Source organism: Carassius carassius, chromosome 46 (genome assembly GCF_963082965.1).
Source record: "Carassius carassius chromosome 46, fCarCar2.1, whole genome shotgun sequence".
Lineage (NCBI taxonomy): Eukaryota > Metazoa > Chordata > Actinopteri > Cypriniformes > Cyprinidae > Carassius > Carassius carassius.
The window spans coordinates 25,791,419-25,819,115 of record NC_081800.1 but is presented as its reverse complement, the minus strand read 5'-3'; the positions used below and the strand labels follow the sequence as shown (position 1 = coordinate 25,819,115).

Below are 27,697 nucleotides of genomic sequence, written 5' to 3'. Positions count from 1 at the left end.
ATGTCATCCTCCAGTGGTCCACTAAATGAGGAACTCCAGTGCTCCATCTGTCTGGATGTGTTCACTGATCCAGTCACCACTCCATGTGGACACAACTTCTGTAGAACCTGCCTGAACAAGTGCTGGACAAACACACGTATCTGCTTCTGTACATTCTGCCATGAAATATTCAGCAAAAAGCCTGAACTCAAGATTAATACAACACTCAGAGAGGTTGCACAACACTTTAAGGAGAAGCTCAATCTGGGAAAATCTGAAGTGTTCTGTGACATGTGTGAAGAAAGAAAGCAGAAAGCTGTGAAGTCCTGCCTGATGTGTCAAAGCTCTTACTGTGAGACTCACCAGGAGCCTCATCTCAGAGTCCTAGGTCTAAAGAAACACACACTGATCAACGCTGTGGAAAATCTGGAGGATTATATATGCCAGAAACACGAGAGACCTCTGGAGCTGTTCTGCAGAGATGATCAGACGTGTGTGTGTTTGTCCTGCACTGAAGGAGACCACAGGACTCACAACACTGTTCCTATAGAGGAGGAGAGTCAACAGAAGAAGGCAAGAGATAAAAACAAAACACTTTAAACTCAACATTAAATGCAGTTCCACTTCAGGAACTCGAGCTGCATCGAACGCTTTGGGGAGCGCCTTTGGCGAGACCGATTTTGAATATCGTGTGCAATCTGTCCAATGGAAGGGCGTGACGTCACGGGCGGGGTGATGTAGCGACCAGGAAGTTATAAAAGCACAAGCCGCACTGCTGGCTTCAGCTTCTCATCTTTCAGCAAGCACTCTGTGTGTGAATGTCATTCTGTCTTGTCAGTCTTATTTATTGTAGTTTGTCACTATCAGCTCCTTTAAGTAGAAATAGTATGTCAAAGAGCATACCTTCCCTGTTCTCACTACATCAGACGTACACGGTCATACACGGTCTGTGCGTGGTCTGCCTGGGATCAAAGCGTGCTGTGTATGATTGGCAAATGTAGGCGCTTCGATCCCGGAGGGCTCTCTTCGAGAAGTGAGCCTTCTCCAGCATTCCTCGCGGTGCCGGTCCCGCTTTCGCCGAGGTGGAGCGCCGCCTGCATACGCTGGGTTGGCAGATAGATCTGCTGGAGGGAATGGAGACGGGCGCATCCCTATCTCCTACCTCACCCACCAGATCTCCCCGAGCTCCCCTACCTACCTAGACTTTGCGCTCGGCATGGCCAAAGCACTCTTATACCCTTGAGCAGATTACCAATAGTACTGCTGGCCTTCTGTCCTCCTCCTTCCTCCAGGAGTCCGACCAGAAGAAGCTAATTGCATGTATCCAGCTCGAGTGCTGTACACATAAATCCACAAAGCTGCCCTGTGGACAAAGATGGACTGACGGCCTGTGTGCCATAGTCCCCCCAAAGTGGGAGTTTTCCTGCAACTGAGCAAAACCTTAGTCGTTGGATAGTTAAGGCTATCAATGTTACCTATGAGTCATCTGGTCTTCCCACGCTGTTGGGAGCCAAGGCTCACTCTATATGAGGTATGACGGCCTCTGAGGCTTTCTTAGCAGGTGTGTCCCTATTGGACATCTGCAACACTGCGAGATGGTCCACGCTCTTCACTTTCGTCAGATTTTACAATCTAGATGTGCCACCCACTCCTGGCTCTTCTGTTCTCTCACCTTAGCTGTGCTCTTCGGATACACACTAGGCAGGGATTTGGAAGTCTGGCAGTGTGGGCACATCGTTCCCCAAAGTGTTTGACGCAAGCTCAAGTTACTGAAGAGGAACGTCCCAAGGTAACCATTGTTCCTCGAAGGAACAAGACGCTGCGTCGCAGTGCCATACTCCCGGCACCCCTGCCGGCGCTTGCTTCCCTACTCAAAGCTGAAGCCACCTGCGCGGCTTGTACTTTTATAGCTTCCTGGTCACTACTTCACCCCGCCCGTGACGTCACGCCCTTCCATTGGACAGAATGCACACAATATTTAAAGTCGGTCTCGCCAAAGGCTTTCCCCAAAAACAGACATACTGAAGAACTTTTTTTTTATTTTTATGATATGGGCTGGTCACACAACACTTTTCATACCATTGACTTCCATTCATATGTATGCGAATACAGGATGCCAGAAACACAAGCTCCTGCAAAGTTGTTTTGCATTACACTGCATTCCAAAGTTCAAGTGTGGTGAATTTGTATCACATAAAACCGTGTAACCAACAGAAGATTGATATGTCACGTAGGGTTGTAACGATATACCGGTATGACGATATACCATGATATAAACATGTACGATTATCATACCGTGTACATTTGCTTATCTACGGTATTGAGAGAAAATAACAGACACAGAACCTCACCTGCGCCTAGGCAACAACTTTCCACCTAAGGGGCCGTTCAAATATCGCGCCTAAAGACGCGCTCCTGAGCCATCTGCCATTGCTAAGCAACCATGACCTACTATCTCCATGAAGATGTGGAAATTTGCAGCACTAAAAATTGCTTGTAGTAGCTCTGCTACTAAATTAATTTAAAAATGGCAATCCATATACAGCTATGATCAGCTGTTCCTTCATCTTGGCTGAGCTTTCAATGTTGTCATGGGAAAGGTGAGGAAGCTACATTACCCACGGTGCACTTGCGGCATTCTGAAAAGTTGAGATGTTTTTAACTCGATGCGGTGCGGACGCGTCTGGAAAAACAGACGCGTTGCACCGCGTGGCCATCACGACCCCCATTGCTTCCATTATGAGCGCGCATACAGCCCCCTACATTTAAAATAACGAACTTGAGTGCACAAAAGACGTGATATGTGAACGGCCCCTAATTGTTCTCTTGCTTCACCTACACGTACAGCGGAGACAACATCAGAGACAGAGGCCGTTATCTCTAATCTCTATCCCACCTCAAAATATGAGTTCAAATTGACACTAGTATGGGAATACTTTTTGTGTAGAAAAGACGAATGCTTTTTTGTCCTTGAAGGTAGACACAACTGTGGTCGGAAAGCGATTGCAAAACGAGGAAACGCATCGAACATGTTTACCTATTCAGAATATCATCATCCTGTGCAGGTAGAGAGTCAAGTCAATAAGCTTATTTGTACTAAAATAGTCTAGTCTGTCTATTTTGATGTTTCTGTTCAGCGGACAGTGAGGTTCGGGTTTGTTCCGATCAGAGCTTGTGAGCGGAGAGCACATTTCTGAATATCCCGCTACGCTCACTCATTCCGTGGGGTCGCTCGCTCAACCCAGAATGGCCTGCTGGTTCGAAAATTTGCAAGGAGACATTTCATTATTTATTAATAAACTGGTGTTTTCTGTGTCGCTGCTAAGATGAAGCTGACGATGCGGACTCGCCATGAACGCCAGAGAGAAATGCACATTTCATATGGATTACATAATCAGAGAGTAGCCTATTTATTTTGGTTTTAATATTTTTGTTTAAAAGTAGACATTTAAAGCTTTCTGTAATATATAGCCTATATTTCTCAAATCTGTGAGGCACAAGCTGAGTTTCGGAGTGTTACAAAATCAAATTCAAAACAGGCAGGAGGTCAAAAACAATGAAAGAAGTCCAAAAAACAAGAACATGAAAAACACAAGGAAACACGAGAAGCAACTAGGGAACACAAAAAGCAAAAAAAAAAACACCAAAACAAAGAGGCCAGGAGGAAACGGAAGTTCAGGGGCCCAGGGCAGAGCCGACAGGGCAGGAATCCAGGGTGGAGCAGGTGGAACTGGAGCCCACCGGGATGGCTCAGATGGAACTGGAGCCCACCAGGGCGGTGCAGAGAACCACCACCACCTTGCGGTCGACACAGAGGCCCACCAGGGCGGCGCATAGGACCACCACAGCCTAGCAGACGAGACAGATGGCCACCAGGGCGGCGCAGAGGACCCCCACCTGCGTGTGGTTGAGACCGAAGCCCACCAGGGCGGCGCAGAGGACCACCACAGCTGAGCAGATGAGACAAAAGCCCACCAGGGCAGGGCAGAAGACCACCAAAGCCGTGCGGTTGAGACAGAAGCCCACCAGAGCGGCGCAGAAGACCACCACAGCCGTGCGGTCGAGACAGAAGCCCACCAGGGCGGCGCAGAGGACCACCACAGTCGTGTGGTCGAGACAGAAGCCCACCAGGGCGGCGCAAAAGACCACCACAGTGGGATCGATGGCAAAGGAGAGCAAGTCTGGTAAGGTAAGCCTGAAATGGAGAACATGAACAGGTTAAGGGTGGGCTCCGTGGCCCTGATGAGATGGTAGATGGTCTCCATGGCCATGACAGGGCAGGCGGGGAGTTCCTGGATGGCCTCCATGGCCATGACAGGATAGGATGAGCACTCAGGAAGTTCAGCAGAGATGTGACAAGGCTCTGGTAGTTCAGCAGAGACGTGAAGAGGCTCTGGTAGATCCGTGGTGATTTGACTGGGTTCAGGAAGATCAACTGTGGCTTGACTTCATTCAGGAAGATCAACGGTGGCTTGACTTTGTTCAGGAAGATCAACGGTGACTTGACTTGACTCAGGAAGATCAACTGTGACTTGACTTAGGAAGATCAACGGTGACTTGACTTTGCTCATGAAGATCAACGGTGACTTGACTTTGCTCATGAAGATCAACAGAGACTTGACTTTGCTCATGAGGTCTAACTGTGGTTGTGCTTGACTCACGAGTGTTAATGGTGACTTGACCTGACTCTGGAGGGTCAACGGGGACCTGACTCGACTCTGGAGGGACCACGGGGAACTGACTCAACTCTGGAGGGACCACAGGGAACTGACTCGACTCTGGAGGGACCACGGGGACCTGACTCGACTCTGGAGGGACCACGGGGACCTGACTCGACTCTGGAGGGACCACGGGGACCTGACTCGACTCTGGAGGGACCAATGAGACCGATGATGTAGGTTCCCTGGTGAACCCCCAAAAGTCCAGGATCTCCAGCCCCTTCATCTCAGGCACAGGGTCATCCAGGTAGGCGTTAAAAAGGTCTTTAAGGGCCTCATCATTGTACCCCAGTCTTACTGCCATGGTCCAGAATAATTGCGCCAAACCAAACCTCATTTCCCTCTTGACGGAGGGTGATAAAATTTCGGAAACTCCCCCTCCGCTCCTCCATGCTGGCTGGCGAACGAATACGAAATCCCACACTGCTGGATCTTGGCATGATGGAGTCCTTCTGTTACGAACGCACACACAAAACAAGAGATCCAGTTGCAGTATTTAATGGGAAATCCAAAATCAAATCCAAAATAGAGAGGAGGTCAAAAACAATGAAAGCAGTCCAAAAAACAAGAACATAAAAAACACTAGAAAACACGAGAAGCAACTAGTGAACACGAGAAGCAGGGTGACATGAAACAAGGACTCCATCAAACAGATAGAGACAGGCTGGTTTATATGGACAGGTGAAAATGATGAAAGTGGAGACAGCTGAATGCAATTAAAAGGTGTGCAATTAACAGTGATAAATGGGACAAAGGCATATGTAGTGTAGTGCCTGCAGTGGGGTGACTATGGGGAAGTGAGACCACAAGTGGACACCCAGGGAAACACAGACCAGACACTGTGACACGGAGCCCTGCAGTTCACATGCAATGCAAGTGATCGTGCCGGGGTATTATTACATTGTCTGCTATATATTTGCTTCTTATTTATTAAATACGGGCAATTGATTGATAAAACATTGATCAAAATTAAGATACAATTTATACAAAATGAAAATCTTTTAAAAATAAAACATTGGAGCATAAAAGCATGGATTAACATTCCACATGCATTTGCATTAGCATTTGACATTGAGAGCATAGGCTGTAATTTAGATATATTTTTTAGATGGAAAAATGCAGTTTTACAAATGCTAGAAACGTGGCTTTCTAAGGAAAGATTGCGATCAAATAGCACACCTAGGTTCCTAACTGATGACGAAGAATTGACTGAGCAGCCATCAAGTCTTAGACAGTGTTCTAGGTTATTACAAGCGGAGTTTTTAGGTCCTATAATTAACACCAGTTTTTTCAGAATTTATCAGTAAGAAATTACTCGTCATCCAGTTTTTTTATATCGACTATGCATTCCATTAGTTTTTCAAATTGGTGTGTTTCACCGGGCCGAGAAGAAATATAGAGCTGAGTATCATCAACATAACAGTGAAAGCTAACACCATGTTTCCTGATTATATATCCCAAGGGTAAGATATAAATCGTGAAGAGTAGCGGCCCTAGTACTGAGCCTTGAGGTACTCCATACTGCACTTGTGATCGATATGATACATCTTCATTCACTGCTACGAACTGATGGCGGTCATATAAGTACGATTTAAACCATGCTTATCCACTTCCATTAATGCCAACAAAGTGTTCAAGTCTATGCAAAAGAATGTTGTGGTCAATTGTGTCAAACGCAGCACTAAGATCCAATAAAACTAATAGAGAGATACAACCACGATCAGATGATAAGAGCAGGTCATTTGTAACTCTAAGGAGAGCAGTCTCAGTACTATGATACGGTCTAAATCCTGACTGGAAATCCTCACTTATACCATTTTTCTCTAAGACGGAATATAATTGTGAGGATACCACCTTTTCTAGTATCTTGGAAACAGACCATACCACCTTTTCTAGTATCTTGGATACAGATCACTGCGGACATGTGACAGCACCATCTCCCTGTTAAACGACCTGAATGCCTTCTTTGCTCACTTTGAGAAACAAACAGCTCCACTACACAGAAGACTCCACTTCCTCCCGGCGACCAGGTGATGATGCTGTCCCCGGACAGTGTGAGGAGATCCCTCAGCAGGATCAACGCATGCAAAGCTCCGGGTTCTGACAACATTCCTGGGCATGTACTGAGGGACTGTGTATTGGATCTCACTGATGTCTTCACAGACAATTAGCTTCTCGCTTAGTCAGGCTGTTGTTCCCACATGCTTCAAAGCTACCACCATCATTCCAGTCCTGAAAAAGCAGTCTCCATCCTGCTTTTCTCACAGCTTTGGACGAACTGTATAGCACCATAAATAGATCAGAAATTGCTCATCCTGTGGCTGCTTGCATCGTTGTTGGGGATTTTAACAGGGTAAATATTGTCACAGTGTCTGGGTTGTGTTCCCTGGGTGTCCACTAGATGTCCTCTTTTCCCACGGTGTCTTTCACTTCATTAATCACATTCCTCACGTCCCTGCTTAATTATTGCACCCAGCTGTCACTCATTACCTATCATCACACCCTGTCAGTTTCCCATTAGCGCTTGTCTCTCCTTGTGTATTTAACCCGGTCTGTCTTAGTATGTGTGACGGAGTCGTTGTTAATTCATGTCCGTCATCTTGTCGTGCTCTTGCCTTGTGTCCTTGTTTGTTTATGTTTGGTTTGGTTTTGTTTGGTATCAACCTCTGCCTGGACTGTTTACCCTTTTGGATTGCCCTTAATAAAAGACTTACTCGCAATTGGTTCTATCTCCGTGCCTCATTGGATCCCTGCCGTGACAGAACGACTCCGTCACACTAGGAACCAGCGGTATGTCATTTTTCCGTTCCCCAGCCAAGATGGCGGAGCGGCGAACCAAGTACCTTCGGTTGATCGCCCTCCGCCAAGAGGGCAATGAAGTGGGTGCCCTGGCTCAGGTGTTCTGGTCCCTGGCCGAGGGCATGGGCTACAACGATGCGGCCCTCAAGGACTATTTTAATGGCGGGCTGGATGATCCAGTGTCTCAGAAGGAGATGGCGCAGTTAGAGACACTGGAATTCTGGGAATTCGTGCACTACCGGCAGCATCGGCTTCGGTGGGATGCCCCAGCCACTTCTGTCTCTTCCGGCGGGGTGGTCGTCAGCCCAGCACCACTGCCCAGGATGGCAACCAGCCAAGCGCCACAACCCAAGATGGCCGCCAGTCCAGCACCACTGCCCAGGATGGCTACCAGCCAAGCGCCACAGCACAAGATGGCCGCTAACCCAGCGCCAATGCCCAAATTGGCCACCGTTCCAGCGCCACAGCCCAAGATGGCCGCCAGCCCAGCGCCAATGCCCAAATCGGCCACCGGTTCAGCTCCACAACCCAAGATGGCCGTCAGCCTAGCGCCACAGCACCAGATGGCCGTCAGTCCAGCCCCACAGCACAAGATGGCCGTCAGTCCAGCGCCACGGCACAAGATGGACGCTAACCCAGCGCCAATGCCCAAATTGGCCACTGGTCCAGCGCCACAGTACAAGATGGCCGCCAGTCCAGCGCCACAACCCCAGATGGCCGCCAGCCCAGCACCACAGTACAAGATGGCCACCTGTCCAGAGTCATGGCCCAAGATGGCTGCTTGCCCAGCGCCGCTGCACAGGATGAGAGTCTCAGCTGACCCTCCCAAGTCGATTCAGGTGCCAGTTGACCCTCCAGAGTCGAGTCAGGTGCCTGTGAACTCCCCAGAGTCGAGTCAGGTGCCTGTGAACTCCCCAGAGTCGAGTCAGGTGCCTGTGAACTCTCCAGAGTCGAGTCAGGTGCCTGTGAACTCTCCAGAGTCGAGTCAGGTGCCTGTGAACTCTCCGGAGTCGAGTCAGGTGCCAGTGAACTCTCCAGAGTCGAGTCAGGTGCCAGTGAACTCTCCAGAGTCGAGTCAGGTGCCAGGGAACTCTCCAGAGTCGAGTCAGGTGCCAGGGAACTCTCCAGAGTCGAGTCAGGTGCCAGGGAACTCTCCAGAGTCGAGTCAGGTGCCAGGGAACTCTCCAGAGTCGAGTCAGGTGCCAGGGAACTCTCCAGAGTCAGGGCTAATCACCGATGACCTTGCAGAGTCAGGGCTAGTCACCGATGACCATCCAGAGTCAGGGCTAGTCACCGATGACATTCGAGAGTCAGGGCTAGTCACCGATGACCTTCCAGAGTCAGGGCTAGTCACCGATGACCTTCCAGAGTCAGGGCTAGTCACCGATGACCTTCCAGAGTCAGGGCTAGTCACCGATGACCCTCCAGAGTCGAGTCGGGTTCCAGATGACCCTCCAGAGTCAAGTCTAGTCACTGTTAACCCTCCAGAGTCAGGGCTAGTCACCGCTGATCCTCCAGAGTCAGGGCTAGTCACCGTTGACCTTTCAGAGTCAAGTCAAGTCACCGGTGATCTTCAAGGACTGAGTCAAGTCACCGGTGATCTTCAAGGACTGAGTCAAGTCACCGGTGATCTTCAAGGACTGAGTCAAGTCACCTCTGATCTTCATGAACAAAGGCAAGTCACCTCTGATCTTCATGAACAAAGGCAAGTCACCTCTGATCTTCATGAACAAAGGCAAGTCACCATTGATCTTCATGAGCAAATGCAAGTCACCAATGATCTTCATGAGCAGTGTCAGGCCAGCACCGATCTTCTGGAGTCCAGTAGAGACACCATGGAATTACCAGAGTCTCGTCCTCCCGTTGATCCGGCCGCACAGAAGTGGTGGGCTTCTGATCCGCCCTGGGGGCTTTGTGCATCGACCACAGGGATGTGGTGGTCTTCTGCTCCGCCCTGGAGGGCTTCCGCTTTGACCACAGGGGGGTGGTGGTCTTCTGCTCTGTCCTGGGGGCCTTCCGCCCTGACCACATGGTGGTGGTGGTCTTCTGCTCCACCCTGGGGAACTCTGGCCTCGACCACAAGGTTGTGGTGGTCTTCTGCTCCGCCCTGGGGGGCTTCCGCCTTGACCACAGGGGTGTGGTGGTCTTCCCCTCCACCCTGGGGGACTCCGGCCTCGACCACACGGTTGTGGTGGTCTTCTGCCCTGCCCTGGGGGGCTTCCGCCCTGACCACACGGTTGTGGGGGTCTTCTGCTCCGCCCTGGGGGGGCTTCCGCCCTGATCACACGTTTGTGGTGGTCTTCTGTTCCGCCCTGGTGGGCACCACATGATGTCCTTATGGACTTATGTTTTGTGTTTCTTGTTTTCTGCCTGTTCCCCTCTGTGAGCCTGGCCCTCCGTCCCTCCCCCTGAACCTCCTCCGGTCCTGCTCCCTCCTGGTCTCTCTGTTTTGTGTCTACACTTCTGGTATCTGTTCCCCATGATTTTTTTTTTCTGGCCCTCCGTCCCTCCCCCTGAGCCTCCACCTGTCCGCCTCCCTCCTTGTCTCTGTGTTGTGTCTTGTCGTGGAGCTTCTGGGAGCCGCTCCGTAGAGGGGGGGTATTGTCACAGTGTCTGGGTTGTGTTCCCTGGGTGTCCACTAGATGTCCTCTTTTCCCACGGTGTCTTTCACTTCATTAATCACATTCCTCACGTCCCTGCTTAATTATTGCACCCAGCTGTCACTAATTACCTATCATCACACCCTGTCAGTTTCCCATTAGCGCTTGTCTCTCCTTGTGTATTTAACCCGGTCTGTCTTAGTATGTGTGACGGAGTCGTTGTTAATTCAAGTCCGTCATCTTGTCGTGCTCTTGCCTTGTGTCCTTGTTTGTTTATGTTTGGTTTTGTTTGGTATCGACCTCTGCCTGGACTGTTTACCCTTTTGGATTGCCCTTAATAAAAGACTTACTCGCAATTGGTTCTATCTCCGTGCCTCATTGGATCCCTGCCATGACAAATATGGGTAAAGTTCTTCCTAAATTCTACCAGCACAAAAATTTCCCCACACTAGGTAATCAGACATTCGATCACTGCTGTTCAACACTAAAGGAAAGTTACAAACCCCTCCCCTGACCAGCATTTGGCAAAGGTGACCTCATTAGCATACTGCTGTTACCAGCTTAAAGATAATGTCTCAAACAGGGAAAAAACAGGTTTTTTACAGGCAATACATTACTTGCTGTGAAGAGTTTATTTTTCTGCCCCCTGTTCTTCCAAGCCCAGAGCTCCTAGAAGCTTCCAGCTGTCATCCCTCCGGTCTCGGCGGTCATACGAACTACTGTGGAACATTACTCATCTGCTTTGACTCATCTGCATCTCATCCTCTCACTATGAGTGAAACCTGTGGAACATGACTCATCCTCTCTGCCTCCTCTACTTAAATAAAGCTCTGAGTTAACCCGCATCTGAATCCAGCCTGTTTCTCCTGACAGAACAGTCTGACCAGATTATGGAAAGTTACAAACCCCTCCCCCGACCAGCATTTGGCAAAGGTGACCTCATTAGCATACTGCTGTTACCAGCCTAAAGATAATGTCTCAAACAGGAAAAAAAAGTTTTTTACAGGCAATACATTACTTGCTGTGAAGAGACCTGTTGACCTTGACACCTGCCCTTGTCGGGTCTCGGGGCTAATCACCTGGCTTTTTGGTGTGTGTATGTATTTGTGTGTGTTTGGATGGTTTGACAGCTCACCCCGTCTGCCTGTTTGAGTTTTCCCCGCCTCCCTTGTTTCCCTGTTGTTAACCTTAATTGCTCGCCACCTGTTCTCTATGTTTTTTCTAATTTTTTCCCCTTTATTCTTCCCTGTGTTTCTCTGTCTATTGTCAGACTGTTGTTACTCGTACCAATAGCTTCGATCTTCTAGCTGTTCTTTGTACTCACCTTGTCGTGTCTTGTCCTCAGGCTCCAGTGTTTAGCTTATTTTTCTGCCCCCTGTTCTTCCAAGCCCAGAGCTCCTAGAAGCTTCCAGCTGTCATCCCTCCGGTCTCGGCGGTCATACGAACTACTGTGGAACATTACTCATCTGCTTTGACTCATCTGCATCTCATCCTCTCACTATGAGTGAAACCTGTGGAACATGACTCATCTTCTCTGCCTCCTCTACTTAAATAAAGCTCTGAGTTAACCCGCATCTGAATCCAGCCTGTTTCTCCTGACAGAACAGTCTGACCAGATTATGGAAAGTTACAAACCCCTCCCCCGACCAGCATTTGGCAAAGGTGACCTCATTAGCATACTGCTGTTACCAGCCTAAAGATAATGTCTCAAACAGGAAAAAAAAGTTTTTTACAGGCAATACATTACTTGCTGTGAAGAGACCTGTTGACCTTGACACCTGCCCTTGTCGGGTCTCGGGGCTAATCACCTGGCTTTTTGGTGTGTGTATGTATTTGTGTGTGTTTGGATGGTTTGACAGCTCACCGCGTCTGCCTGTTTGAGTTTTCCCCACCTCCCTTGTTTCCCCGTTGTTAACCTTAATTGCTCGCCACCTGTTCTCTATGTTTTTCTAATTTTTTCCCCTTTATTATTCCCTGTGTTTCTCTGTCTATTGTCAGACTGTTGTTACTCGTACCAATAGCGCCGATCTTCTAGCTGTTCTTTGTACTCACCTTGTCGTGTCTTGTCCTCAGGCTCCAGTGTTTAACTTATTTTTCTGCCCCCTGTTCTTACAAGCCCAGAGCTCCTAGAAGCTTCCAGCTGTCATCCCTCCGGTCTCGGCGGTCATACGAACTACTGTGGAACATTACTCATCTGCTTTGACTCATCTGCTTCTCATCCTCTCACTACGAGTGAAACCTGTGGAACATGACTCATCTTCTCTGCCTCCTCTGCTTAAATAAAGCTCTGAGTTAACCCGCATCTGAATCCAGCCTGTTTCTCCTGACAGAACAGTCTGACCAGATTATGGATTCAGCGGGATCTGATCCTCTTCGCTCGGCTCTCGTTCAATAGGGAGTTTTGTTAGGGCAGCATGCCACCAAGCTCAAAACCACCACACAGAATGTGGACGCTCTCAGTGCCCGAGTCTCCGAACTCCTCACACGGGTGGATGGCCTTCAGCGAGAGGCAACGAGCCGGGGGTCCGTTCTACACACCGGTATGTCCCACGATTCTGAACCCCATGCCAACAATCCGCCGGTCTACGATGGTGATCCTAACGCCTGTCAAGCGTTTCTCTCCCAATGCTCGCTGGTGTTTTCTCTGCAGCCCCGGCGTTAAGCAAATGAAGAGACCCAGTTATCGCGACTGTCACAGGGGAGGAGCTCTGTCACTGATTATGCCATCCAGCTCAAGACTTTAGCTGCGGCATGTGGCTGGAATGAGAGCGCGCTGCGCGCCCGTTTTCTTGAGGGGTTGGATTTCGCCATTGCTGATGAACTCGCGGCCATAGAGCTCCCGCGGGAATTGGATAATCTCATTAATCTCGCACTCCGTATTGAGGGTCGTCTCAGCCGCCGCCACAAACAACAGCAAACACCCGCCCCGTGGCACCACCTAGAGTCCTATTCAGCCAGTTCAGCCAGTTCAGCCGGCCGACAGCCTCTCGAAGGAGAAGCCCATGCAGTTGGGTCGTTTACGGCTTACACCACATTACCACAGATCGCTGCACCGCTCACAGCCTTAACCTCCACTAAGGTGTCCTTCAGATGGAACCGGGAAGCGCAGGTAGCCTTTGACATTTTAAAGTCCCGTTTTGTCTCTGCACCTGTTCTGTTGGTTCCAGATCCTGAGACCCAGTTCATTGTCGAGGTTGATGCTTCGAACATGTGATGATAGGTTGGCGCAGTTCTATCTCAGCGTTCCCTCCATGATGGGAAGCTCCACCCTTGTGCATTCGTCTCTCATCGTCTCAGCCCTGCAGAACGTAACTACGACATCGGCAATAGAGAACTGTTGGCGGTAAGATTGGCCTTGGGTGAGTGGCGTCACTGGTTGGAGGGGTCAGTGCAGCCCTTCTTGATCTGGACGGATCACAAGAACCTTGAATACATCCGTTCGGCCAAGAGGCTGAGCTCGCGTCAGGCTGCTGGGTGCTCTTCTTTGCCAGATTCAACTTCACCCTCTCGTACCGCCCGGGATCTAAGAACACCAAGCCCGATGCCCTCTCTCGCCTGTTCGGTGCTCCGGGGAGGGAGTTTGCGGCCGAGGCTATCCTTCCTGAGGGTGTGGTGGTCGGGGCTCTTTCATGGGGTATCGAGCAGCGAGTTTAGGAGGCCGGTCGAGGGGTACAGGTGCCGGGAGAGTGCCCGGCGGGCAGTTTGCTGGTGCCTGCTGCGCTGCGCTCTGAGGTCCTTGAGTGGGGTCACGCATCCAGGTTAGTCTGCCATCCAGGTATTCGGAGAACGTTGTCTGCCATCCGACAGCGCTTCTGGTGGCCTACTATCGCAGATGTTAGACAGTTTGTGTTGGCCTGCCCCACATGTGCCCAAAGTAAGCCTGTCAATCGCCCTCCTGATGGTCTACTGAATCCTCTCCCTATCCCTTCCCGTCCTTAGTCACACATTGCCCTTGATTTAGTCTCTGGGCTTCCTCCGTCGAAGGGTAACACTGTAATTCTCACGGTGGTGGATGGTTTTTCCAAAGCAGTTCATTTTATCCCCCTGCCCAAGCTGCCTTCCGCCCGGGAGACTGCCCAACTGGTGGTGGATCACGTCTTCCGTCTCCACGGGTTACCGGTGGATGTGGTTTCAGATAGGAGTCCCCAGTTCGTCTCCCGGTTCTTGAGGGAATTTTGTAGACAGATTGGGGCCTCTGCAAGTCTGTCTTCAGGGTTTCATCCCCAGACCAATGGGCAGTGTGAGCGGGCCGACCAGGATCTAGGAAGAATGCTCCGCTGTCTAGCATCCAACAATCCGAGTTCCTGGTGCCAGCAGCTCTCCTGGGCAGAATACGCTCATAACACACTTCCTGTGGCTGCATCAGGTATGCCCCTTTTGAGTGTGCTGTTGGTTATAACCCACCTCTGTTCCTGTCACAGGAATCCGACCCAGCAGTTCCATCCGCCCTGGCTTTCGTCCAGCGCTGCCGTCGCACCTGAAAGAAAATCAGGAGGATTTTGATCCTAACCTCTGGCCAAACCAAGACTGCAGCTGATCGTCGCCGGTCCTCTCCTCCTGCCTATGTGTGTGGTCAGCGGGTTTGGCTTTCTACCAACGATCTGCCTCTCCGGGCGCCTTCTCGTAAGCTGGCACCCAGATTCATTGGGCCATTCCGCATCACCAAGGTGGTTAGTCCGGTTGCGATCAGGCTCAAGCTCCCTCCTACTCTTGGTCGGGTTCACCCGGTGTTTCATGTTTCCAGGGTCAAGCCGGTGTTCTCTTCCCCCCTTAATCCTGCTTGTAGTCGCCCCACCCCCTCTTCTTGTGGATGGATCTCCTACCTATACAGTTAAGAGATTACTCGATGAGCGGCACCGCGGCAGGGGTTTTCAGTATCTTGTGGACTGGGAGGGGTATGGTCCAGAGGAGAGGTGTTGGGTCCTGTCCCGGGACATTCTGGACCGCTCGTTGATTGAGGACTTCCGGCGGCATTGTGGTAGGCCCCTTCCTAGAGCGTTAGGTGACGCTCCTGGGAGGGGGGGGGGGGGGTACTGTCGGATCTCGGGGCTAATCACCTGCCTTTTTGGTGTGTGTATGTATTTGTGTGTGTTTGTATGGTTTGACAGCTCACCCCGTCTGCCTGTTTGAGTTTTCCCCGCCTCCCTTGTTTCCCCGTTGTTAACCTTAATTGCCTGCCACCTGTTCTCTATGTTCTTCAATTTTTTTCCCGATTATTAGTCCCTGTGTTTCTCTGTCAAAGTCAAAGTCACCTTTATTTATATAGCGCTTTAAACAAAATACATTGCGTCAAAGCAACTGAACAACATTCATTAGGAAAACAGTGTCAATAATGCAAAAATTATAGTTAAAGGCAGTTCATCATTGAATTCAGTTATGTCATCTCTGTTCAATTAAATAGTGTCTGTGCATTTATTTGCAATCAAGTCAACGATATCGCTGTAGATGAAGTGTCCCCAACTAAGCAAGCCAGAGGCGACAGCGGCAAGGAACCGAAACTCCATCGGTGACAGAATGGAGAAAAAAACCTTGGGAGAAACCAGGCTGAGTTGGGGGGCCAGTTCTCCTCTGACCAGATGAAACCAGTAGTTCAATTCCGTGCTGCAGCAAAGTCAGATTGTGCAGAAGAATCATCTGTTTCCTGTGGTCTTGTCCTGGTGCTCCTCTGAGACAAGGTCTTTACAGGGGATCTGTATCTGGGGCTCTAGTTGTCCTGGTCTCCGCTGTCTTTCAGGGATGTAGAGATCCTTTCTAGGTGCTGATCCAGCATCTGGTCTGGATACGTACTGGATCCGGGTGACTGCAGTGACCCTCTGATCTTGACACAGACTGGATCTGGTGGCCACGGTGACCTCGGAACAAGAGAGAAACAGACAAATATTAGCGTAGATGCCATTCTTCTAATGATGTAGCAAGTACATAGGGTGTTATGGGAAGTGTTTCCGGTTCCGGTTTACCTAATTAATGCAGCCTAAAAATCCTTTAACGGATTTGGATAATAAAAGCATATTAGTATGTTATGTGTATGCCAGGTTAAAGAGATGGGTCTTTAATCTAGATTTAAACTGCAAGAGTGTGTCTGCCTCCCGAACAATGTTAGGTAGGTTATTCCAGAGTTTAGGCGCCAAATAGGAAAAGGATCTGCCGCCCGCAGTTGATTTTGATATTCTAGGTATTATCAAATTGCCTGAGTTTTGAGAACGTAGTGGACGTAGAGGATTATAATGTAAAAGGAGCTCATTCAAATACTGAGGTGCTAAACCATTCAGGGCTTTATAAGTAATAAGAAATATTTTAAAATCTATACGATGCTTGATAGGGAGCCAGTGCAGTGTTGACAGGACCGGGCTAATATGGTCATACTTCCGGGTTCTAGTAAGAACTCTTGCTGCTGCATTTTGGACTAGCTGTAGTTTGTTTACTAAGCGTGCAGAACAACCACCCAATAAAGCATTACAATAATCTAACCTTGAGGTCATAAAAGCATGGATTAACATTTCTGCATTTGACATTGAGAGCATAGGCCGTAATTTAGATATATTTTTGAGATGGAAAAATGCAGTTTTACAAATGCTAGAAACGTGGCTTTCTAAGGAAAGATTGCGATCAAATAGCACACCTAGGTTCCTAACTGATGACGAAGAATTGACAGAGCAACCATCAAGTCTTAGACAGTGTTCTAGGTTATTACAAGCGGAGTTTTTAGGTCCTATAATTAACACCTCTGTTTTTTTCAGAATTTAGCAGTAAGAAATTACTCGTCATCCAGTTTTTTATATCGACTATGCAATCCATTAGTTTTTCAAATTGGTGTGTTTCACCGGGCTGCGAAGAAATATAGAGCTGAGTATCATCAGCATAACAGTGAAAGCTAACACCATGTTTCCTGATGATATCTCCCAAGGGTAACATATAAAGCGTGAAGAGTAGCGGCCCTAGTACTGAGCCTTGAGGTACTCCATACTGCACTTGTGATCAATAGGATACATCTTCATTCACTGCTACGAACTGATGGCGGTCATATAAGTACGATTTAAACCATGCTAATGCACTTCCACTGATGCCAACAAAGTGTTCAAGTCTATGCAAAGGAATGTTGTGGTCAATTGTGTCAAACGCAGCACTAAGATCCAATAAAACTAATAGAGAGATACACCCACGATCAGATGATAAGAGCAGATCATTTGTAACTCTAAGGAGAGCAGTCTCAGTACTATGATACGGTCTAAATCCTGACTGGAAATACTCACATATACCATTTTTCTCTAAGAAGGAATATAATTGTGAGGATACCACCTTTTCTAGTATCTTGGACAGAAAAGGGAGATTCGAGATTAGTCTATAATTAACTAGTTCTTTGGGGTCAAGCTGTGGTTTTTTGATGAGAGGCTTAATAACAGCCAGTTTGAAGGTTTTGGGGACATATCCTAATGACAATGAGGAATTAATAATAGTCAGAAGAGGATCTATGACTTCTGGAAGCACCTCTTTTAGGAGCATAGATGGTATAGGTTCTAACATACATGTTGTTGGTTTAGATGATTTAACAAGTTTATACAATTCTTCCTCTCCTATAGTAGAGAATGAGTGGAACTGTTCCTCAGGGAGTCTATAGTGCACTGTCTGATGTGATACTGTATCTGACAGCTGAATGGTTGCAATTTTATCTCTAATCGTATAGATTTTAGAAGTAAAGTAGTTCATAAAGTCATTACTGCTGTGATGTTGGGAAATGTCAACACTTGTTGAGGCTTTATTTTTCGTTAATTTAGCCACTGTATTGAATAAATACCTGGGGTTATGTTTGTTTTCTTCTAAAAGAGAAGAAACGTAATCAGATCTAGCAGTTTTTAATGCTTTTCTGTAGGATATGTTACTTTCCCGCCAAGCAATACGAAATACCTCTAGTTTTGTTTTCCTCCAGCTGCGCTCCATTTTTCAGGCTGCTCTCTTTAGGGTGTGAGTATGCTCATTATACCATGGTGTCAAACTATTTTCCTTAACCTTCCTTAAGCGTAAAGGAGCAACTGTATTTAAAGTGCTAGAAAAGAGAGAGTCCATAGTTTCTGTTACATCATCAAGTTCTGAGGTTTTGGATATGCTAAGGAATTTGGATACATCAGGAAGATAACTTAAAAAACTTTTGTGTTAGAAGTGATGGTTCTTCCATACTTGTAACAAGAAGTAGGATTTACAATTTTGGCTATATGAAGTTTGCACAGAACTAAATAATGATCTGAGATATCATCACTTGGCTGAATAATCTCTGTCTATTGTCAGACTGTTGTTACTCGTACCAATAGCTACGATCCTCTAGCTGTTCTTTGTACTCACCTTGTCGTGTCTTGTCCTCAGGCTCCAGTGTGTTTAGCTTATTTTTCTGCTCTGCCCCCTGTTCTTACAAGCCCAGAGCTCCTAGAAGCTTCCAGCTGTCTTCCCTCTGGTCTCTGCGGTCATACGAACTACTGTTGAACATTACTCATCTGCTTTGACTCATCTGCTTCTCATCCTCTCACTACGAGTGAAACCTGTGAAACGTGACTCATCTTCTCTGCCTCCTCTGCTTAAATAAAGCTCTGAGTTAACCCGCATCTGAATCCAGCCTGTTTCTCCTGACAGCCCTTTGGCTCTATCCACAGTCGAATTGAGTAAGGTCTTCACGAGAGTCAATGGCCGGAAAGCTCCAGGTCCAGATGTCATACACGGACATGTCCTGAGGTCATGCGCTGTCCAGTTAGCAGATGTCTTTACCAACATCTTCAACCTTTCCTTGAGACTAACAGTGATCCCCACATGCTTCAAGCAAACTAGCATCATCAACAAGTGTCTCTTATCTGAATGACTACCGCCCTGTGGCACTGACATCAGTCATCATGAAGTGCTTCGAACGTTTAGTCAAATCCCACATCTGTTCCTCTCTACCTGACACCCTGGACCCATTCCAATTTGTTACCGGTCTAACAGATCTACTGATGACACCATTGCAATGGCTATTCATTCTGCCTTGGAACACTTGGAGGGAAGAGACACCTATGTTTGTCCTTCATTGATTACAGCTCTGCATTTAACACAATCATCCCCACCAAACTCATAGCCAAACTGAAAAATCTGGGTCTTAACAGTTACTTATGGTCCTGGACTTCCTGACTGGCAGACCCCAGGTGGTTAGAATTGGCAATCACACATCCTCCTCACTTACACTCAGCACTGGTACCCCACAGGGATGTGTACTCAGTCCTCTCTTGTACTCCGTTAACTTTCGACTGCTCTGTTAAGCATAGATCCAGCATCATTCTCAAATTTGCTGACCATACATTTATCCTACAGAGATGAGGTTAATGCACTAACAACATGGTGTGCTGATAACAATCTCTCTTTAAACATCAGCAAGACCAAAGAAATAATTGTAGACGGGGTCACAGAGGAAGTCACAGAGACAGGGTCACGTTCCCATTCACATCAATGGAGAGAAAGTAGAGACAATTAAGAGCTACAAGTTCGTGGGCATTCACATATCTGAGGATTTATCCTGGAGCCTGCATTCAGAGACCATATTGAAAACAGCCCGTCAGCATCTCTACTTCCTGCAGAGGCTGAAGAGGTTTGGCATCTCCTCTAATATTATGTCAAATTTCTACCACTGCACTATAGAGAGCATTCTGACCGGCTGCATCACTGTATGGTACGGCAACTGCTTTTCTTTCAACTGCAAAGATCTTCAGAGAGTGTTGAGAACAGCAGAGCTCATTATTTGACATAAAACTCACAGCCTTACAGGACATCTATCAAACTCGCTGCTTGAGAAAGGCTCGCTGCATCATCAAGGACCACACTCACCCTGCTCATCACCTGTTTGCCACACTGCCATCTGGCAGACGCTTACGATCCATTAGAACACGGACAACCAGACCGAAGAACAGCTTCTATCTTCAAGCCATCAGACTGCTTAACAACCAGCTATCCTTCATCTAAAAAAACGGAATACATGCTGCTTTTAAGTTTATTATTTATTGTACTTTGACTGCCACTTTTAATGTTTTTTTTTTAAGTATTTCTGTGACACTCCTCAATTACATTTTGAACACTGCTCCACCTAGAATACTAAATCAGAATAAGTGCTGCTCTTAAGTTTATAATTTATTGTATGTGGACTGCCACTTTTATTTTCTTTCATGTAGCTCCGCGTATTTCTACAAGACATTTTTGACACTGCTTTACTCCAATATTCTATATCAGTACCTCAGGACTACTTAAAACTCTTAACACTGTCTACCCTTATTGTATCTGTTACTGCCACTTATTTGTATTTACTTCTCTGTCCGTGTTTATTGTTCTGCCTACGGTCAGTGGCATTCATGTATGTCTATATCTGTATATGTTACATTTACTGTTTTATTTTTTTAAGTATGGTCCCGTTATTGTCACTGTATGTCTGAGTCTTGTCACAAGCATTTCAATGCCCAGTTTTCCCCAGTGTTACCTATGCAAATGATGAATAAATGCCTCTTGACCTTTTAATTTCTTAAAATGTGCTGTTTGCCTCCAACTTCAGGAGCATGGATGGTAAAATTATTTACATGACATTTTCATGGCCATTAAATATTGTAAATATAATCAAAGCTAAATGGTATGACACACAGCCGGAATTTTAGAAAGGAAAATTTAAATGAGAAAAAAAGAATAATTAAGGAGAATCAATAAATTATGAATGATTTACTGTCATCGTGTGAATAAAATGTAATCATGTAATCTGTTAATAAGTAACTTTAATCTAATAATCAGCATTATAAAATGTAATACACACTAATATACGAGTAATTGATTTTTTAAATCTGATAGCATAATCCAGATTAACCTACATGTAATGATTTACTACCCAGTTTTGGTTATGTTATGAATTTTTATAATTTTTTGGAACTTTCAATATGTTCAGTTATTTTAAAAAGACGCTGATGTGAGATCATATTACAATCACTGCAGCTCCTGAAGAAATTGCACATGCTCAAAGTCTAGTAGTGTGACTGCGGCTTTACCCTGAAAACTGTCAGAAGATGGGAAGTTAAATTCATTAAGAAATGTGTTTTGTTTTTCTCTGTCTGTAGATTCAGCTGTTTCAGACACAGACAGATGTGCAGCAGATGATCCAGAACAGAATTAAGAAGATTGAAGAGATCCAGCACTCAGTAGAGATGAGAAAGGTGAACGGGGGGAAAAATATTTTAAAAGTAATAACGTTATACATTATAATATTTCAGTCTGATTAAAAAAGGTGCTCAATTAAATTGATAAGGATTTCAAAATATGATTTCACTTATTATTAAAGGACTGTTGTGGATTATTTTTTGTCTTTGTGCACTTATTATAGAGCACTAAGAGTGACAGATTGATTGTCATATAAAATAATTTGTTAATTGTTCTCATTGATCAGAGGAACACAGAGGAAGAGAAATCGTCCAGTGTTGAGCTCTTCACTGATCTGATCCGCTCCATTGAGAGATGTCAGTCTGAGCTGCTGAAGATGATGGAGGAACAGCAGAAAGCAGCAGAGAAACAGGCTGAAGATCTCATTAAAGAGCTGCAGCAGGAAATCACTGATCTGAAGAAGAGAAACACTGAGCTGGAGCAGATCTCACACACAGATGATCATCTGCACCTCCTGCAGGTCTGTCAACATCTGTATCAGCACTGAGAATAGAGAATATTATTTATCAAATGCTCTTTGGACAAACCTGATGAGCTGCTGTCTTTAGAAATTGTACGGAAGAGATTGAAAGTGTAACAGAGTAAAATCAGAAAACTAAGTTAACTCTGTTAGAAAGCTCATGCCTATTTAAAGTTCACAATAAAAATGAACATATTTACAAGTCTTCTGTCTCCTGCTGTAGAAGTTCTCATCCCTGTGCAGTCATCCACACATCAAGAACTGGACTGAGATCAGGACTGAATCTGATGTGAATGTGCTTCCTATCAAAAGAGCTTTGATTCAGCTGGAGAAAACTCTAAATGAAAAACTCTGTCAGTCAGGTATGTTAATATCACAGTAAATAGATTTCTTATGTTAACTTCTATCCAACTTTAACTAATATCATATTAGCATGCGCGTGATTTCACTGAGTACATGTTCTCGGATCAGCGACCTATTTGATCCAGGAACATCATTCCAATCAACCAATCAGAATGGAGAGATAACTTTTCAGGAAATGTCAGTTTTAGACTTACAATCAGGATTAGGTGCTTCTACACTCTTGTTAATCAGGTATCATTTCTCTCTGAATTTAGGAATATATTATGGGTAAGGTTAAGTTTAGAGGTGGGGACTGGGTTTGAAGTCTGTATTTTTGGACAGCAATGTTGATCCAGGAACATGTCTTGCTTGGCCAAATTACGCTGACCGATCGTTCACACAGAAATATAAATAATGACAGATATGTAATGATATGTAAAATCAATTACATATGAAAATAATACAGTTGCACAAAAATAAGTAAATAAATACATAAATGAAGAGTTCAGATGCAAAAACCTCTAAGTGCCAGCTATTTTTCAAACTGATGTGTACCACCCCCTCTGAATAAATATAAAATATGTATTTTCTTAATGATCACTAATATAATTCATGGAAAGATAGCATTGAATTGATACATATTAAACATGTACTTAATAAAAACAACAAAATATATGCCAATATTTTCTGTAAGAAGTAAATTAGCCAATTTTGTTTAAATGAAGGATTGCAGAAATGAGTACACCTGAGATTTAATTCAAATTTATAATATTCTAGTATTTAGTATGTCCCCTAGAACTTAAAAGTATACTGACCCTTCTTGGCTCTGAGTGTACAAGTTCATGACAAATTTTCACATCTGTCCTGTTTAACTCCTGGATAACCTTCTTAAATGCTCTGGTCTTTAATGGGGAGTTTTGCTCAGATCGTCTACAGATTGTCTCACAGCTGCTCAAGAGTGTTAAGATTGAATTAAATACATGTCCTCAGGAGAATGAATATATTCATTGTCATACTGAATTGCCCAATAATGCAGGGAATGAGGGGAGCGTAGCATCTTCTGTTTAGAGTATTACATCACACAGTAGTGTGTGTCAGCATTGATAAAGCACACCCTCCGCACTCATTCATCCCTATATAAAAGCTTTACTACCACCGAATGTCACTGTGGGTACCAAGCACTTCTCACTGTAGCAACACCAGAACATGTTGGATGCTTTTGGATCTGAAATGATTGACTTGGTCTCTTGAGACCAGAGTATGGATTCCCAGAAGTCTCTATTTTGTAAATATGGGCCTTGAAGAGGTTAAATTAGTTTATTTTGCTTTGGCTACAGTAGGTAATTCTAGTGGTGACAAGAACCATGTATGTCACTTCTGCAGGCTGCGTCATACTCTGTGAGAGTGAGAGTGAGAGTGTCACTCTTTTCATAGCTTTTGTCGTCTCTGAGACAATTGCATGTTATTTCTCCAGCTCTTTTTCTAGCAAAACAATCACTCGTCATTAAATGAAAACTTAAAGTGAAGACCCGAGTAAAATCTGAGTATGATTCAGTGGGCTATATAACACTTTTAATGGTCAGGAAATTACTTGTCTTTAAAAGTTAAAAAAAAAAAAAAAAAAAGTGAGTGAAAAGTGAAGTGACATTCAGCCAAGTATGGTGACCCATACTCAGAATTTGTGCTCTGCATTTAACCCATCCGAAATGCACACACACAGAGCAGTGAACACACACACACACCCGGAGCAGTGGGCATCATTTATGCTGCGGCGCCCGGGGAGCAGTTGGGGGTTCGATGCCTTGCTCAAGGGCACCTAAGTCGTGGTATTGAAGGTGGAGAGAGAACTGTACATGCACTCCCCCCACCCACAATTCCTGCCGGCCCGGGACTCGAACTCACAACCTTTCGATTGGGAGTCCGACTCTCTAACCATTAGGCCACGACTTCCCCAACATATTTTTGGTTCAACATATTTACCTGTTGATCAAAAATAGCTTTAAACCTACACACCTTCAACTAATTTTCAAGAGGTTGTACTCTTTTTTTGCAACACAAAATTGTATCACTTTGATAAGAAAATCTTATTTTGCTGAATCATTTTGGCATTCTTCTTTGATCATGCAGGCTTGTTGGCAGTGTTGGGAAGGTTACTTTGGAAATGTAATAGGTTACAGATTACAAGTTACCCTATTTAAAATGTAATAGTAGTGTAACTTTTTTAATTACTTTAATAAAGTAATGTAACTAATTACTTTTGAGTACATTTTGATTACTTTTATAAATTTCTAATGAATGTTAATTTGCAACTGTTAATCATCTTCAACCATTTTACACCATGCAGGTTTAACCTTACAGTAGTGCTCAATACTGTCAGACTTTCACCATCCTTCATCACCTGAATTAAGATGATCACATTTGAACACATCCACCACAAAATCAGACTTTAGTACTGCCTTTTACTTTGAGATTGATCTGAAGTTCAAAGCAGATTTAAAATCAAAAGAAATAGTTTATAGATACTGTTTTTAAACCAAATCTTTGCATAACTACAGGCATCTAACTGCATCTAACAATGGTTTGGGGAAAAATAGTTAATAAAAAAATAAAAGCATATACATCAACTCAAATACGGTTATCTAATAAGCATGTGTCCTATTTTGTGTACTAAACTCCTGAAACATTGGTGTCTTTTTGAAACACTGCTGTCTCTTTGTATATGATATGATGATAGTTTCTCAAAATAAGTAAAAAATGCTCATGAAGTGACTGTTCTAGAGATTAATTTCCATGAGGGGCGGACTGGGAAATCTCACACTCATACACCCACAACCCATTCTGAAACATGGACAACCCTATTTTTTTTTGGACCTGACATGAAAAAGATTTAACTCCTTAGGTTGGGGACTTGCAACGTAAGTAAGAGTTCTCTCCTGAACTGCACCTTCACTTCCATTATCCATCCATCTCTCTCAGGACTTTAATACTGAAGATTTTTATTTGACTTTTACCATGTTTTGTAAGTGCAATTTTGTTTTTTTGTTAAATGAATTACCACTTGTATTTGTTTTTACTACAAATTCCATAGTTAAACCACGGTTAGTGCCATACCATAGGCTATATTAATTTTCCTAAGGGTTGTGTTTTTGTATCCACTAGCTCCCCTAAACCTATGATAAAATATGATGATTTGTCTGCTAACTTACTACTGTAACATTACAAAAGATAATAATGACGTCGTTTATACAGTATTTTGAGTGATTGCGAGCAATGTGCTGCTGCTGCTGCTTGACTAAGTAAACAAAGACAAAACTACATTAGCATCTTTACAGATGAAACTGACCTGCACCTGAAACCCTGAACAGAAGTGTCGCTTCTCTGCTCCAGCTGTGCGCTTACACAGTTCACTCCGGTCTCTCTCTCGCATTGATTACTCGGAGTCTGATCCAAACCGTTCGGCGGAGGCGCGGAGAGCGCGCGAGCCCAACCATTGCCAGTCACGACTAACCGATTCATGATTTATTAAAGATTTAATTATCGAATGGCGGATTCGGAAATAATCGCTTTAGTATATTCGGCCTGCAATTATACAATAACTATATTAAAGTAGAAGGCCAAATCGTCTGCCAGGCCACCGGGAATAGTCCCGGTTCTCACGATGTCCAGTCAGCGCCTGATTTCCACAGACACGCAGAATGTGCAGGATTCATATTCAGTCTTTTTGCGGCTTAATATTCACAGACATCAGTCCATATCGGGTTTTGATTCAAGTGTACTGACCTACTTTTGATTTATTCGTCCAAAATGTGGCATATTGCGTCCGCGTTATAGGCTGAATTCCACTTTTATGACTGGATTCTATACGAATGTGTTTTCCGCGTCTCGGAGATTATGGGCCATATGTCTTAGTGCAATTTGGGAAAGAAATAAGCTGTATGTGGATGTGTGTAAATATTCAAATGTAATCCTCTTTGTAATCGTTACAATTTTCATAAGTAACTGTAATTTAATTACTCATTTTTTCTTAGTAACTGTAACTGATTACTGTTACATTTATTTTGTAATTAAATAACGTAACGCCGTTACATGTAACTAGTTACTCCCCAACACTGCTTGTTGGAACATTATATCTCCAAAGAACCCTAAGTTTAGAGGGGATGTACTCATTTTTGCTGTGCACTGTTCATGCCACTAATGTTGACAATCAAAATAAACTCAGTCAACTTGAAATATTCATAATAATTCATCATTATGTTTTCATCGGTGTCCACAGGGTTGAAGTGTCTGCAGAAGTTTGCAGGTACAGTGTGACTGACACCAGTTTCTCCAATACACTTGTTATAATAATACTTATTTATAATTTTATCATCTGTATTATATGAAAATGTTTGTTTTGAAATTGTTTGAAATTGACTGATAATGTTTATTCTCTCATCTAGTGGATGTGACTCTGGATCCTGATACAGCACATCCATATCTCATCCTGTCTGGTGATGGAAAACAAGTCAATGATGGAGATATTAGGCAGGACGTCCCAGAAAACCCAAAGAGATTTGACGACATTTGTGTTCTGGCAAAGGAAGGATTCAGTTCAGGGAGATTTTACTATGAGGTGCAGGTGAAAGGAAAGACTGAGTGGGATTTAGGAGTGGCCAGAGAATCTGTTAAGAGGAAGGGAGAGATCACACTGGCTCCTGAGGATGGATTCTGGACTGTGATTCTGAGGAATGAGAATCAGTATGAAGCTTGTGATGATCCACCTGTCTCTTTCTCTCTGAAAGTGAAACCTGAGAAGGTGGGAGTGTTTGTGGATTATGAGGAGGGTCTGGTCTCTTTTTATGACGTGGGCTCCAGCTTTCACATCTACTCTTTCACTGGTCAGAATTTTACTGACAAACTCTATCCATACTTTAGCCCATTCTTTAATTCTAAAGGTAAAAACTCAAACCCACTGATCATCACACCTGTAAACAAATAAATTTCCCTGAAATATAAAACATATATATACACATTGTAAAAAAAATAAATAAAAATAAATAAAAAAAACACGTGACCCATATTATTAATAATAAAATAGATTTTTTTTTTCCACAAATGGAAGCTAATTTCTATAAACACTGACATTTATTTTTTGACCTGGTGCCAAGATTAATGTTTTTGCTTACTTTTATATATATATATATATATATTGTCCTAAAATTTCATATTCAAATAACTGTCATTTTCTTTTTCTCTATATTTTATAACTCCTTTTTTATATCTCTTTATTATTAGTGTTATTATTACCTTAAGTTAAGTAAGTCTGCACAGTGTCTGTCGTTCTGTACTGGAAGCTCCTGACACCGAGATTAATTCCTTGTGTATGTAAACACACTTGACAATAAAGCTCTTTCTGAACATCATACAAACCAAGTTCCGATAAAGTTGGGACGCTGTGTAAATTGTAAATAAATTCAGAATACAATGATTTGTTTAAACTAGAACATATAAAACATCAAATGATGTTTAAACAGAATTAAAATCGTACATTTCCTCAGTTTAAATATTGAACACAGACAGACAGGCAGGCACATAGACAGACAGGCAGACAGGCAGAC

The 27,697-nt window shown here is 44.7% G+C and overlaps 1 protein-coding gene across 1 annotated transcript; it reads left to right on the top strand.

The window, feature by feature from the left end:
* Positions 1–27,093, top strand: LOC132129744 (E3 ubiquitin-protein ligase TRIM39-like). The gene is made up of 6 exons (XM_059541459.1): positions 1–552; positions 21,199–21,294; positions 21,525–21,758; positions 21,982–22,115; positions 26,360–26,400; positions 26,540–27,093. Exons 1-6 carry the CDS (start codon positions 1–3, stop codon positions 27,076–27,078), a joined length of 1,596 nt encoding a protein of 531 aa, XP_059397442.1. The 3' UTR covers positions 27,079–27,093.
* Positions 27,094–27,697: the final 604 nt, after the last annotated feature.

What these genes read in the sequence shown, in the direction of transcription:
- LOC132129744 (XM_059541459.1), top strand. Translation starts at nt 1, where the DNA reads ATGTCATCCTCCAGTGGTCCACTAAATGAGGAACTCCAGTGCTCCATC. An exon ending in ATCATCTGCACCTCCTGCAG is followed by an intron (nt 21,759 to 21,981) that starts GTCTGTCAACAT and finishes CTCCTGCTGTAG; the next exon opens with AAGTTCTCATCCCTGTGCAG. An exon ending in GTGTCTGCAGAAGTTTGCAG is followed by an intron (nt 26,401 to 26,539) that starts GTACAGTGTGAC and finishes TCTCTCATCTAG; the next exon opens with TGGATGTGACTCTGGATCCT.